Source organism: Formica exsecta, unplaced genomic scaffold (assembly GCF_003651465.1).
Source record: "Formica exsecta isolate Colony F162 unplaced genomic scaffold, ASM365146v1 scaffold878, whole genome shotgun sequence".
NCBI lineage: Eukaryota > Metazoa > Arthropoda > Insecta > Hymenoptera > Formicidae > Formica > Formica exsecta.
Window position 1 is genome coordinate 511,921 of NW_021853648.1, and position 15,109 is coordinate 527,029.

General features: G+C 31.2%; 1 protein-coding gene across 1 annotated transcript in view; it reads left to right on the forward strand.

Moving 5' to 3' along the window:
- Positions 1-2,480: 2,480 nt before the first annotated feature.
- LOC115244866 (growth hormone secretagogue receptor type 1) overlaps positions 2,481-15,109 on the forward strand; it is a 43,109-nt gene continuing 30,480 nt past the window's right edge. The window contains exons 1-3 of the mRNA XM_029822860.1: positions 2,481-4,691; positions 4,805-4,920; positions 5,654-5,816. Of these exons, the coding sequence (XP_029678720.1) occupies positions 4,613-4,691; positions 4,805-4,920; positions 5,654-5,816 (358 nt within the window). The 5' untranslated portion in view covers positions 2,481-4,612. The remainder of the gene's footprint in view (positions 4,692-4,804; positions 4,921-5,653; positions 5,817-15,109) is intronic.

The window sequence follows — 15,109 nt, forward strand, 5'->3', positions numbered from 1 at the left end:
GCATTAAATTGTAAAAGCAAATGATCGAAAAGAATTGATTTAAACAATTTAGGCATTGAATAGATTTACTGCAGCTAAACCAATTATTTACAATGATTACTTGCATAAAATATACAATTTTATATATAAATGCATCGACAGAATTTACGTAAAAAAGAATTATAAAAGTAATAAATAATATGATAAAAGATGGCGGAAATAACAAATTTTTATAGTTTTACAAATTTGTTAAGATTTATAAATATCTTTTTCAGGGTAATTTATAAATTTTTGTGAGAGTTAAATGTGTTTTTTGAATAACATAATAGATAATAGAAAATCTCTTATAAAATATATAAATAATATAATAGAAGATGGTAGAGGGGGATATATGACAAATTTTTATAGTTATTTTATATCAATTTTGTAAAATTTATATATATATAATTTATTAATTTTATAAATTTTCGATGTAATTTCAAAAAATCACATTTTTATCACTCGCGCAGTTTTCTTATGCTAAGAAGCAAAATATCACTATAGTTCTCTCTCATGAATCGATTATTGAACCGTGAAAGAGAACTCGAGATTATGTTCTAAAACGGGTTTTATATGAGTTTCTCCTAGCTGAATCATGGTTACATATATACATAACGTCATAGTAAGACATACGTCAAGTATCAATTGGCTTTCAAGAGCCATCGATTGCATATTACATTTAAATATTAATTTTAGCTAAAATTTCTCAGTAAAACGCAATTATAAATATGAATCTTAGTAATTGCTAAGATTATAGATCTATTATGTTTATTTTGTACGAGGATACTATTCTAAAGCGAAAAATGATTAGTCTATTAATTAGAGGGAAAATTGGAATCAAAAAAAGAAAAAAGAAGGGAACTCTCTATATATTATTTTATGTTTTATTATTTCCGTTAAATTAATCAGAAATAAAATAAATGGGATATTATTTGTATATAGGATATTTCAGAACTATTGCAGTTTTTTTTTAGTTATAAACCTTTCCCCTTCAATTTTTTATTTTAAGAAAATAATAATCAATTCTTTATTAATAAAAAATTTGACAAATAAATTTTTTTATGGAAGAGATTAAAAGAAAATTTCTAAAATATCTGATGTATATATACAAACACATTCAACAGTGCAATATTATACGTGCTGTCATCTTGCATATTGCCATTGCTATATGGTTGCATTATTTGTTAAAATAAATCTAGAAATTTTAAAATTGAGAGAATTTGAACTAATGCGTATCGACTATTCATCATTAATGTAAGATATAAATCAGTTTTAATAACATTGCTTTACATCGTCAAAGCAAGGAGCACGTTAATGTCTCAAGCCGATTATAATACAAATAAAAAGAATCGACGAGAAAAGCAAATGGAATGCGCTTGGTTTCCTAATAAGTATTTATTGCCGCTTTTTTCATACTTTAAGCGTTATTAGCCCTATAAAAGGTTTAATATAAAAAACAGAAAGGTAGAAATAAGAGGGAAAAGAAAAAATAAAGAACTATTTTATAAAATTTAATCCGCCATAAAATCCGTTATTATTAATACTATATTTAAACAACAATATTATATTTTCTTTATATTATTTTTGTATATGTAAAGAATATAAATATAAAAATTTTGAACATTTAAAAAATACTAAAATAAGTTTTTAATAATTTTATTCAAGAATAATAATTCCATTATTAAATTGTGCGTTACTAATGTTTATGATTAGATAACCAAAAATGTGACCATGCATATGTCGTAGTCAATATTCTCGCTTTTTAGGTTTATCAGGGTCACTTAATGTATACACTGGATATCATAAGTAAAACGAGGCACGTACTCTTTTCTCTTATCGGTGATACATTCGAGTACAATGCCCTTTCTCTTTCTATAAAACGACAAAGTGTAATGACCGAACGCATGTCAGCAAATAATTGTGATAAAATAATAAAACATCACACTAATTAAGGTGATTACTTTGATCCATTGATATTTCAAAGCAGAGAGAAAATCTGAATTATTAATTACGCCAAAAAGGTTCAATAGCAGGTTTAATGTAGAGTATTAAATGTAATGTGTTCAGTGATCTTCTCATTTAAACAGATAATATTGTAACTTTTCGGTTTTAATTAGATTATATAATAAGCTTTGTAATAAAATAATACATATATATAATTATATAAAAATGCCTGTTAATGTTGCAAACTTACGAGAGTGAAATTATTATTATAAAATAAACTGTTTTTAAACTATAAATATTATATTTTAAGAGTATACAATTAAATTAAATTATATTTATATGTTTAAGAAGGATGACAAAATTAATTAATTGCGGAAATGTGATCGGGATGAAAAAAATATTATAATAGAGGAAAGAGAATGCGCATGCTCTCTATGAAAGGGAGGTGCGTTCGAGAGTTTATGGCGGGTTGAGTTCCGTGTTCCATTCAGTTTACCGGCACTATTTGCCCGCCACAGTTCGGGTTTCTCTTAGGCACGTGTAACAGACAGGTGACAAAAAGGTGACGGGAAGTGGGTGCATCACGTGGCCGCGATATTGGTCAGACCGATATTTTTGTCAGTTATCAGTGCGCGTTGCGCACAACAGAAGGCACGGAAAAGTGTGCTATCAAAAAATATATTTTGAGCCATCTGCAAAGGGACAAACAATCGAACAATAAAAAGATTTTTAAGATATTGTATTATGCGATGTTTAATAACGTGAACCGCGCGCTTAAGTTTAAGAATTTCTGATCATGGATTCGTTTGCGACAAAATTGAGAATGACTATTCGATACGATGCAATCGGTACTACGTTGATGCAATTGATTAAATAAATCGAAATAAATCAAATTTAATTTGAGTGCACTCTCGACCAAATTAAATTCTGTCGAGACAAAATCGAAAACGGATTATTGATTAGCGAAAGATTGAATTGTCGTTAATTCATTAAAATCAAATCGATCGTGGTCGCGAAGTTTCGCAATTATAAGAAAATGCGAGGAAACTTGATCGTTTACATCTGTGTAAATAAAATCTTGTTTAATTAGCCAGCAATTTATATATATTAAACTTGATTCTACAGAGAAGGAATTATGGAAACGATTGTCTTGTCAATTTCAAACAAAGTCGTTGTAAACTATCTTGTTAATTTCGACACTTTTATATCAGATGGAGAGATTCGACCAGCAAAATTTTTGCTAAATAATATGAAATAAATTTTGTCTATTAAAGAAATGACGCGTGGAATGCACGATCGAATGGCATGTGATTGAAAGAGCGTTTTCTTGGTTTTGGATGTTTACGTGATAATGGCACATCTGCTAACGTCAAAATATGCGAATCTTTCTATTTGAAATTGGATGGCAACTATTCCGAGCGTGCTTCAAACTTTCAATGATTCTTCTCGCAAACTCGTGAGTCGCTACTCTTGGCATTGCTATAGACGCGTTCTTACTTTTGCCTTGCCAATTCATCGAAAATTCATTGTAAGAAATTGCACGGAGTATTGAGAATAGAATTCTATGGCACATCGTAAATTTTCCATCAAGGTAATGAAAAGAGAACAAGCGCGACATGTCGGCTTATTAAATAGATTGACACATATATTTTTTCTTATTAAATTTTTATATGAATAAATTTCTTCTGGATTAAAGATATATAATATTATTTATACAATATTATTTATTATTTTTATTATTATTCTATACAATATTATTTATTTTGCGCGATCAATTTACATATAAATCCGTTAAATGTGAAAGCCACAAAACTATGTTAAAAGATAACAAGAAAGTTAATGTAGGGCAAGAAAGTAAAAATATCCAGGTTCCCAGATCTAGTCGAGGATCATAGAAAATAAACATTTGTTCGGAGCTTTTCGCAAATTGACGTTCTTGACTATCCGAGCTATTCGATCGAGGTTAAACGCAAATCCCCTTTTAAATGACGAAGCCAATCAGGATGTGTCGCGAAACGAAACTATCTCTCGCAATCTCTTTGAGAGCTCTTCCCGCATCGAGGAATAATTAATAATGAATGTAGCGAGAGACGAGAGACTTTATGATGTCACTTAACGTTTTCGATTCGACTAAAGTGATAGTTACCTTAAAATTACTCGCGAAAACGGCGAGCAAGATTGGCGACGCCAAACATCGTGTGCCCTCGCACCCCCCAATGCGATCCCTAATGGATTTTCTCGAGCATTTCGACACTCGGCGATTCGTCGAAATTCTGACCGCGAGAGTCGTCGTGGCATCACGGCCGAAAGTACTGCCGACGTAAAATTGAAATTCCTCCTACGATAAACGCAAGAGGGAGACGGACGTGACGAGCGCTTTTCTGGGCGATCCGTTCTTGCATGTAAGGCCTGTAAATATGTAACTTAATCGGGGAAGCGCGGCGAACCGCCGGGAAGTGGAAGTACGTGATAGCGTAAACTTACTCGAGTGTACACGGGATACGTGATCGCGAGGGGATTTAGTAGCAGCAGCTGGCTTGAAAAGTGGAAAAGGACGCGGCTGTGGCGGACGAGAAGGTAGAGGAAAGGTGACGTCACATTTTCACCTCGCGCTTATACATACGAGAAAAAAAGAGAAAAATTTCCAACGATGCCTACCGTCGCATTTGAATTGAATTCGTCCTATTACACGACGGCGATTGGCAACAGTGCGCTCGATGGATTCTCAGGTAATCTCGAGACTACGATGCTTTGATAAAATGACGCTATGTTAATTACGAATTCCCGGGATGTCCGCGTTAAATGTGCCTAGAGAGATCTCAAGTATTTCGCGTAATTTCAGTAATCGAGCCGGAGAACGCCACTTCCGCGCTGTACATGCTGCCAGCCTACATCCGAACGACTTCGATGGTAACCTGCATTATCGTGATGGTACTGGGTATAATAGGCAACCTGATGGTAATTTTGAACTTTTTAAATCCATATTAGAACGACAGAGAAGTTACCAATCGCATCCATAATAATCATTCGCCGCGAATTCCTTATATTAGGTCTACCGGAAAGTTCTGTCCGTTTTTGGAATAAAACAAAATACAAATTTTTATTACCGTCAATAAACTTTATTAAATAATGTAATTGCCATTATTCGGAGAAGTATTGTCAGCAACTGGATAATTTAAATACAGCAGTCCAAGAAAAGAGGCCGCCGATGTTCAATAGGAAGAACATCATACCGCATCATGATAATGCCAGGCCACATGCTGCTTTGGATACTCGTCAAAAAATTGCAGAACTAGGCTGGAAAATTCTGTCGCATCCACCATATTCCCCGGACTTAGCACCCTCCGACTATCACTTGTTTTTGTCCTTACAAAATTTTTTGAGGGGCAAAAAATTCAAAAATGAAGAAGATATCAAACAAGCACTGGTTCAATTTTTCGCATCAAAAGATAAAACATTTTTCGAAAAAGGGATATACAAATTGCCCTCACGCTGGCAAGAAATCATTAATAATAATGGCAATTACATTATTTAATAAAGTTTATTGACGGTAATAAAAATTTGTATTTTGTTTTATTCCAAAAACGGACAGAACTTTCCGGTAGACCTGATATATTGTCCTATCGCTATCAATGTAACCAATCTCTTTGTCCGGAACCGCTGTAGCTCCCCGGGTGTGTAATATCCTCAGGTGCCGTTAGTCGTCCTGCGGGGTAAGGACATGAGGAACAGCACGAACATCTTCCTGGTGAACCTGAGCGTCGCCGATCTCTGCGTCCTCGTGATCTGCACGCCTACTGTGCTGATCGAGGTCAATTCCGGACCGCAAATTTGGCCCCTTGGCAGGCACATGTGTAAGTCCGAATTAACGCGAAAGCATGACGCGCTTTGATGTATTCCTATCCCCCCCTCCACCGAACCATCGACACGACGTGATGATCTGTCGGTCGGTTAAATCCAAAAATACTGGAGGCCACGTATTTCCTCGACGATGTATGTACATATATGTGTACGTTTTAATAGGTTTGCTTTATGCCTTTCCATCTCGTGAATCCACGCCGCGGTTCGTTAACAAACACGCATGTTTCTATTGCATCACGAGGACTCGAATATTCGCGGGATTGCTGACGCTCGCCGGGATTTCCATCCGCGATCGCATGTTAATACTGGGTGCTTTCCATTTAGTGACTCAAGTCGACACAGAGTATCATTTTATCTTTGTTGTTCACTGGTATTGAAAGAAGATAGAATGATACTCTGTGTCGCACTGTGTCGTTAATGGAAAGCACCCATCGTGTTTATAGAGAGATAATTTTTTTTATATTACTATACCACACATGCCTAAGGAGCTAAAAACAATCTGTTAAAAATATATATATTTAAATATAATTATAATAAATAAATAAAATAAATAAACATAGTAAAAAAGCTTTAATTTTACATAAAGTAAAATTTAATTTATCGGACAACTATTTTTTTTCTTGGGAAATACTCTCTAGCTGCTTATGCAACTATTATTCATTGAATTACTAGACGACAAATTATGTTTATACGAATTTTTATTTCATTTTTGTTTTAGATCATATTATATACATTTGATAATGTGAATATGCATATATTAATTTTATGACATTATATATATTATTTGATAGTGAATATGCATATATTAATATGATAAGTTGACGTGATAACTCATATATTAATTATTAAAATAACCATGTTATGGTTATTTTAATTATTATCTTCTAATTAATTTTTAATTGAAAAAAGCATGGAAGTTGCATTGGTATTGATATTTCACGATACGAAGAAATTTTGTTATTTAAATTTGTTGACATTGCCGCGTTGACTTTATCGGCAAGCCTATATCATTTACGAAGTAGAAAAAATGTACGATCCTTTTAGTCGCAGTCATGCAATTCGAACGTTAATATCGTTGGAATCTATCCAAGAGAGAACTGGTTCGCGTTAATTTGTCTCATAGCGCGACAGAACGGTTGACAAGGGCTTTTATCCAGAGTGCACGGCAATGTCATTCGACGCATCGCGAAAGTACTGTGAATTCTTCGAATTTATAGAAGGTATCTGATTCCGCTTCACGATTATTGAATCGTTGAAAAAAAAAGAAGAAATTCGCGACTCATCTCCCGCATTGTCATAAAGTACAGATCGATTTATCGGTGCGCGCTCACAGATATGCGATTAAATTGCAAACTCGCCAGATTGACATTAAATCTAATCCGATCTTATTCCACTCGTCTTGCAAATTGATCATATCACTCACTTGAAATAACGCTGCGCGATTTTTGACGAGGGCGATAGGAATTGTTTTAGCATACGAAATATTCCATTGAAATATTATTACTTTGATAATCGATAATCGATAGTTAATATTCAAATTTTCTATTTTTTTTTAGATAATCATTTATCGTTAAATATTTATTACATTAAGATATATAATTTTTATTTATTTTTTACATTAACAGTGGGATATAATTTATATTTTTTCTGTATACAAAATGTGGAAAGTGATAAAATTTTCTATGCTAATTTTAATATATATAATAACTCATGTATTTTTAAAATGTAAAACAAATAATTTCGTATTTTATATAATTATCTTTTTTTCTTTATTTTATTATATATAATCTATATTTATTATTAAGCTATATTTGATAAAATAATCAATCTAACTAGTTAGAGGAAATCAAATTATTTTTGGAAAATCGATATTAGTAATATGTGAAATGGATTGATCTTGTTAGTGTCTTTTATCTATGTCATATATCTTATCTATGTCATATATTTTATCTATATTATATATTTTATCTTTTAATCTATGTTCATACATACATATATAGGAAGAGATTCGGAAATTCTGAACAGCAGACGGATAATGGCACTCTACTCAAACTTTTACGAGCTTAGGATGAAGGCGCGGAAAAATCCGAGAGAAAAATGCCATCGACAAAAATAATTTTGTTCTTGCCTGCACTTTACTGTGTGCAAGTAATCGCGAACAAATGTGAAATATCGTGCACATATACCGTTCAGAATCTTAAACGATGCAGTACTGCTAATTAAATTTGTATTCTTTATAACGCGCGTTTTAAGCTGTTACTACTCCCTTGCTGTGTTAATTAAAATAGTTACAATTTTTGGTACTGGTTTATTACTAAAAATATTAGCAGTATTATAATATAATCGGATTATAGTATAAATTAAAGTAGCACTAAAAAAGTTTAATGTGGATCTTAATAAAGAGTAGTAATTTATTAATAATTAAATTATAAAACTTAATATCTGAGATTGAAGGTGAAAATATTTTTTTGATATTTATAATAACATTTTCTATCTTTCTAAACTTTTTACATTTAATCGAAAAAATAAAATTATAGATATAAGTTTTCTGAAATACGCGAGATATAAAAACTTTTGATAAATTATAAAATAGACAATAAACTGATGTTCCATACAATACTTCTCATTTTTATTTATTTAAAATTACTGTTGCTATTAATGTTTCTCTTATTATTATTAAGAGACCACTGCAATTTATTATTTTTTTCGTTCATGATAATGATATTATAGTGACCCGATTGCAAGTCTCTTGTTAATTTCAATATTGCTTTTTTTATGAAGCAATCATTAAAAATATTTTAGGAAGTAAAAAACTTTCTTATTTTTTTTTTATTATTTTCATCACTGAGATTAATCACTGAGAATGAGATAAAAGAAAAAAACTGGAGAATATATTTTTAACTTACTATCTATAAAACATAATGTTTCTCGCAAGAAAATCGTTATACACTTAAATATTATATCATTTTTTGATGATTGTCAAGGGACTTTACATAAAAGAACTCTAATTTCGAATACAATTAATTTACCAATTTTTATTATTAATTTTTGTACAAACGACACATTTTATTTACATGTCGAATAACTCTCACGTTCGCCACCAACGAACGAATATCGAGATATCCGCGCTCGTAAACCGTTGGTACCATATGGCGTTGCAGGGGCGAAAGATTCTTCCGGCTTACAATTCCTTACGAGCCACTTCCTATATATCGATTCTCCGATCCCTCTCGCTCATACGGAGGATGAGTGTAAGAAAGAGTAAGTTGCCTTGGTGGTGAAGCCGAGGTTGAATCAACCAGTGAGTAGCGAGAACGTCGTGAGGGATTTTGTATGGATTATATGAGATGCGTTTACCGTGAAGGGTCGCGCAACGGTGGTCCAGATGGGGTGCGGTTCAAAGAGGGATTTAGGCGCGTCTGGGTTTTATGAGGCGCATACGGCGTTTGCCTCTCCCTTTCTCCGAGACATCTCGAGGCATACCTTCCTTCGCCCGACATTCCTTCAGAGAGATGCTGCCTGATCTCACGGTCGAGGCCATACAGCGTTTATTGCGATGTAAAATATCTTACGGCATTATGATCACACAGAGCAAGGGGTACTTTATTTTAAAAATGAAAAGTTTCCTTACACACTCTTGTTCCAGCTCGAAGTGATAAATCAGTCTGGCTGGCTCGCGATTTAAATTCTTCGATGTTCAACTCTTTCAGATCCAGTGATTCCGTTTGGAATCATTAAAAATTTCGGCATTATGAATTTATTATGAGTATAGCGACTTTGTGTAGATTTGCTTCGACTTTTGCCAGCGAATTTATTTATTTATTCTTTTATTAATATCCGTTTGTGTGCATGACTTTAATACCAGTTAGATAAACTGAGAATTCGCAATTATATGATATTAGAAAACATTAATGTTTGACAAAAGCTCCAAAAATATTAATTTTTTAATTATTTGTAGCTTTTACATTTGTAGAGTTTATGTCTTTGATGTCTAGTAAACAGAACGTTTAATTGCATTCACGTGTTAAGTTTTTGTTTTACACCGGTATTTACAAATATAATGCAGTAGATTGACGGTATAAATTAAGCATGAAAATATCTTGATCACGAATAAAATAATACAAATTTTTGAACACGTCATATGCTTTAAAAATATTTGATATTTTCCCACCCAATTCCCACATGCATTATTCAAATTAAATTAAAATAATTTAATAATGCATAATATCAATTGAATAATGTTTTAATCTGCATAATATCAATTGAAGCTTATTAACAGTTTTAAATAAAATCACTAATTGTTAATTGTTATAATAATTACTTATCTAATTGCTTATCATTAAATGTCTGCATATATAACTGCATATATATAACAAAGACTCTTGTCCTATGACGTGTGAAAATTTCCTTTATTCTTCAGACATTGACTAATGACCGGTACTGAATTGTAAATTATCGAACTTCCGTTCCTACCGTTTTCTAATGAGCATAATAATGACAAGGAAATACGATACGATTCATTTAGTAATAGATGGAAAAGGCGCTGTGACTTATAAAAGCTTTGTTTCACATCGGCAAACGTTGAAACGTGTCAATGTTGGAACAACTTGTCGAAGTACGATATATAAGCAATTCCTCTCTTTTATGAAATAAAATGTCACTGTAGTGTCAACGAATTTATCGGGTTATAACTATCGATGTGAAACTTGCGAAACAAGATACGTGTCATAATTTTGACATGTTCTATCACTAGGATTGAAAGAGAAGTAGAAAAGCTATAAAATTTTATAAAAATACGTATATAAATTGCTTATCAAAAAATTTTTAATTCGATTGAAAGTTTTCTGTTTAACTAGAAAAGTTTTGTATATATTCTTATATCAACAAATTTTAAACATAAAGTCAAATTTTGCTTCGAAATATATGAATCATTGAACGAAATTATAGTAAAAGTTAATAAAAATAAAAGTTTGATTTTTCAAATTTAATATCACGATTTTGCAGGCAATTCTATTAGTTATTATATGTATATACATCTGATTAATATATAATTAATAAAAGAATTCGCGGTTACTCTTCTTCCACGGTGCGATCATTCTGTGACATTTATCTATTCGCTAGATAACGTGTAACGTGGAATATTAAATTTTGTGACCTATATTATGTCATGTATACATTATTGTATTTGTTAAAGCGTTTTGAGTAAAAATCTCATAATTTTCCAAAGAGCAATGTGATAGAATGTAACAGATTTTGCATAGCATGCATTTTTACGAGATATTACCATCCACGCGAGATATTAACCACCATTTTTTAAATTACAATCCAATTTTTTATCAATACAAATTGCAGAACACATCGAGATAAATGCAAAACGCTTCATATGTGTACTTCGTATTATCAATTAGTAGACACAAATTATATTACTATTTTGAAGAATACGATTTTGGAATAAACAATTATTTTATTAATTTACTCTATACATTAATTTTTTTTGATATGTAGTGTGATATTTTCTCTTAAGACTATGAAACTACGACTCAAAACATTTCTCGATTGCAAGCGCAATAAATATATAATCTAGGTCGTAAACTTGTATTTTCCATTTTGCATAACTCGCATTATAATGATGTTTATCGCGCACTTAACGCTGTCCTCTCAAATAACTAGTATAACTTATATATTTACCATACATATCGTGGCATTATTCTCTCTAGAGGAGAGGGAAGGCTAGAAACTTGACGCAGAAAGACAGAGTGTACGATAAAAGAGATAGTCTATCCATCCATCGCTATATATAACGTACTTGTTTAATTAAAATCGAAGTTTCGAGTTTGTATGAGGCTAAATATAGATCACGTAAGAAACATCCTTTTTTTTCCATTTTTTTTTTGTTCGGGCCAATTAAGCATTTACATTCCATACAATTTTATCGTCACGCGACAATGACCGCTAGCGATATGGACCGCCATAACTCTTCATGAGGAATCACGGTGCCACTGAATGCGCGGTCATCATAAAACAAGCTTTGTCTGTCTGTTGCAAATGAAACTTTTTGGTCAACGAGCCAATTTGACGCAGGACTCGGGCAAACAATAAATAGTAGATATTATTATTTATTTGTATTTATGAATATTTTATTTCAAATTTGATAGAGAGAGAGAGAGAGAGAGAGGGAGAAAGAGAGGTTTATGATACATTTAAATAAAGAAAACGATTTTTTAATGATTTTAAGTAATATTGTATTTTAAGAATTAATCGCAATTTTTTTATTTTCAAATAAAATAAATTGAAAGATGTAGAAAAAAATGACATATACATTTTTTAATCATCACATATATTTTTATCTAATTTTAATTGCTTTCTGTATTTGTGCAATTTTCCTGATTGCAATATCGCAGAAGCAACCGTGAATATAGAATTTGTACTTCATTTTATCAAGACAAATACTTTAGTGCAGTCTATCTTTTTATTGTATCTCGTAATGATTCTTTCTAAATGTTGAAGAGAAAGGTTTCATTTGGCTTGACTCTTGACGCGGCTTCACGATGATAAATACCGTCTCCAGCAAAAGATCAACACATCTAAACATTTAGTTGTTGTATTATTGCATGGCATTCTTTATCTTTTGATATTCCACATTTACTCTGTATTGTTAACTTTATTTTACAAACCGGACTTGTGGATGTGTATCTTTTGCTCGAGAAAGAAAGTTCGATATCGTAGAAAAGTGTCGTCGACATTGAACTCTAGATTGCTCAGCTTGTCGAGATACAGCTGCTATTCTTCGTAAAATTGTTCCGCAAAACAATAAACTGGATCTATTTATTATAATTATATTAATATTTTATTTAAATCAAATAAATATGTTGTCGCATCTCTAAAACGCATCTAATATATACATTTTTATTAAACTTTTACTTAATTAAGAATACTTGTACCTTTTTTGGCGATTTAATGATTACTCAATATAATAAATAAAAATTAAATTATTATCAATTTATGTAAATGTGGGATACTAATTCGAAAATATCAAAATAACGATTTAATTACAAGTGTAAAATAAATTACGTTTGTATTTAGAGACTCAAAATAATCTAAGATTATTTTTCGGTCTACAAATACTGCGGTTAAAGTGTTTTAACTCTCCTCGTTAGAGTCGAATAAAAACAAACAGCAGACGTTACCGATTAGATCTCTACAAAAACAGAAACTCTATCTGCCCGGAAGATTTCGTGTGAAATAACAGATTTTAGAGTCATTAAGTATTTCTCAAATGCGATGCGTCGTGTCGGCGATTGCCTCATTAATGAAGTGACATGTGAGAAAAAACAAACGATAGAGTTAATAAGCGTAATGTTCAAAGATAAATCCGATAGATAATGAATTTATATCTAAAAGAAGGCTTTTGGCCCAATAATTACCTTTAGACCCGAACATTTTTAAAAACTCTAACTTACAGCATGAATTATTCATATCATTCGGAAATCGAAAAATTCGGAATATATCTGTAGCACCGGAAATTAAAATTACTTTTTGGTTTCAACGTTTAAGATGCAAACCGACAATGCTCTAATTTTTGAATTTTTCTTCAGCTGATGCACTAATAAAAAATAAAACGTTCGTTTACGCGGCGTTCTTGTCAGTCAGCGTCGTACCTTTATTTACCAAGCAGTTATTATGCATGTTGACATAAATGAAATTAGAAAACATCTTGCTCGTTATGTCAAATGACAGGCAATCGGCGAAGACGAGATACATGGTACATCGAGGTTCAACTCGATAAGATAATATACATTCTCGTTAGATCCATCGTTATAAAGCTTCGCAGTTGAGTTAAACAAACAATACGTAATATTAACAAAAGTGTACTAACAGCAATTGACCTTTTTTTAACAAAGTTATAAGCGTGCGAGTATTGGCACTTTGTTCCAATATGGGCTGAAATCAATTTTCGCTAAAACGCTCAATAATGGAAAGATCAAATTGTGTCGGAATAAATTGCTCCTGTTAATCTCTATTTATTATCATAATTATAAGAGAATTTCAATTAAGTTTAACTTCTGAGGTATTTTACTGAACTTAAATTTAATCTTGTTTACAAGAAATTATTGCAATTTGTTTCGTTTATAATAGGTGGAAAGGGTATAAAGTGAAAACTTTCTCTTGAATAAAACTTATAAATTATATTATAAGTGTAATCGTAATTATCTGTAACGCTGATTTAAAACAATAATTATTAATTTATTATAAATATTATTGTATACATGCATATTCTATACAATATATGATATTCGTTTAAACGGTGCATATAAACGCAGTATACGATATATTTACCTTCGTTTGTTTGATTTTTAACACAATACAGCATTTCGCAAACAATTAAAAATTAAATAAAGCAAACTAAATTAGAAAAGTAATCTAAAAATACGCGTGAGATTGACAAGAACCTCAAAAGCCCTTCATCGTTGATGAAGAAATTGCACGCAGTTAGTGTAAACATTTACTAATACAGCTCTATTGAAGATGCTTAATTAATTGTGTAGATCATATAATTGTATCGCGTTTAATCTGAAATTAAGTAAATAAGTATCGCGGTAAATAAATATCAAAGAATAGTTATTCTTGTTGACTAGATTATAATTATTTACTATTTGCTTTTTAAATATAGAAAAAATAGAAAAGAGAAAATACAATTGATATAAATGGATTTTTCGCAAACGCAATTATGATGCAATATGGCTGTTTCACAAATATTACCGTTAATATACAAGAAGTTTTATACAAGTTACATTATAATTGCAAGTTATTATAACAGCTGGAAATTTAGCTGACAGTCTTGAAATTTATCTTATCATAGAAAAACCATTTATTTTAATTTTATCTTAATTATTCTAATACACACAAACCGCTAATTATACAAAGAATAAAACGGAATGTTACGCTCAAATAATTATTACATCATATTAAATGGACATTTGATTATTGCACACGCATTTCGAATTGAATATATATCGTAGGAAGATTGTTAAAGCGATATACGTCAGTTTCAGAAACATTTCGTTCCACGGCTTCAAATTTGCAGCGTACATATTACTACAAAACATGAATGCATTTAGCTAGATTCGGAATATATGGTTGTCAGTTCTAACAAATCACCTTTAATCGACGGATACTTTGACTCTATTTGAAATTGATTTTTCTTTCGCGAGAATATAAAAATGGAAGATTATTGTCACGGACTTTCATATTTTATATTATTATATTTTACATTATATTATATCTT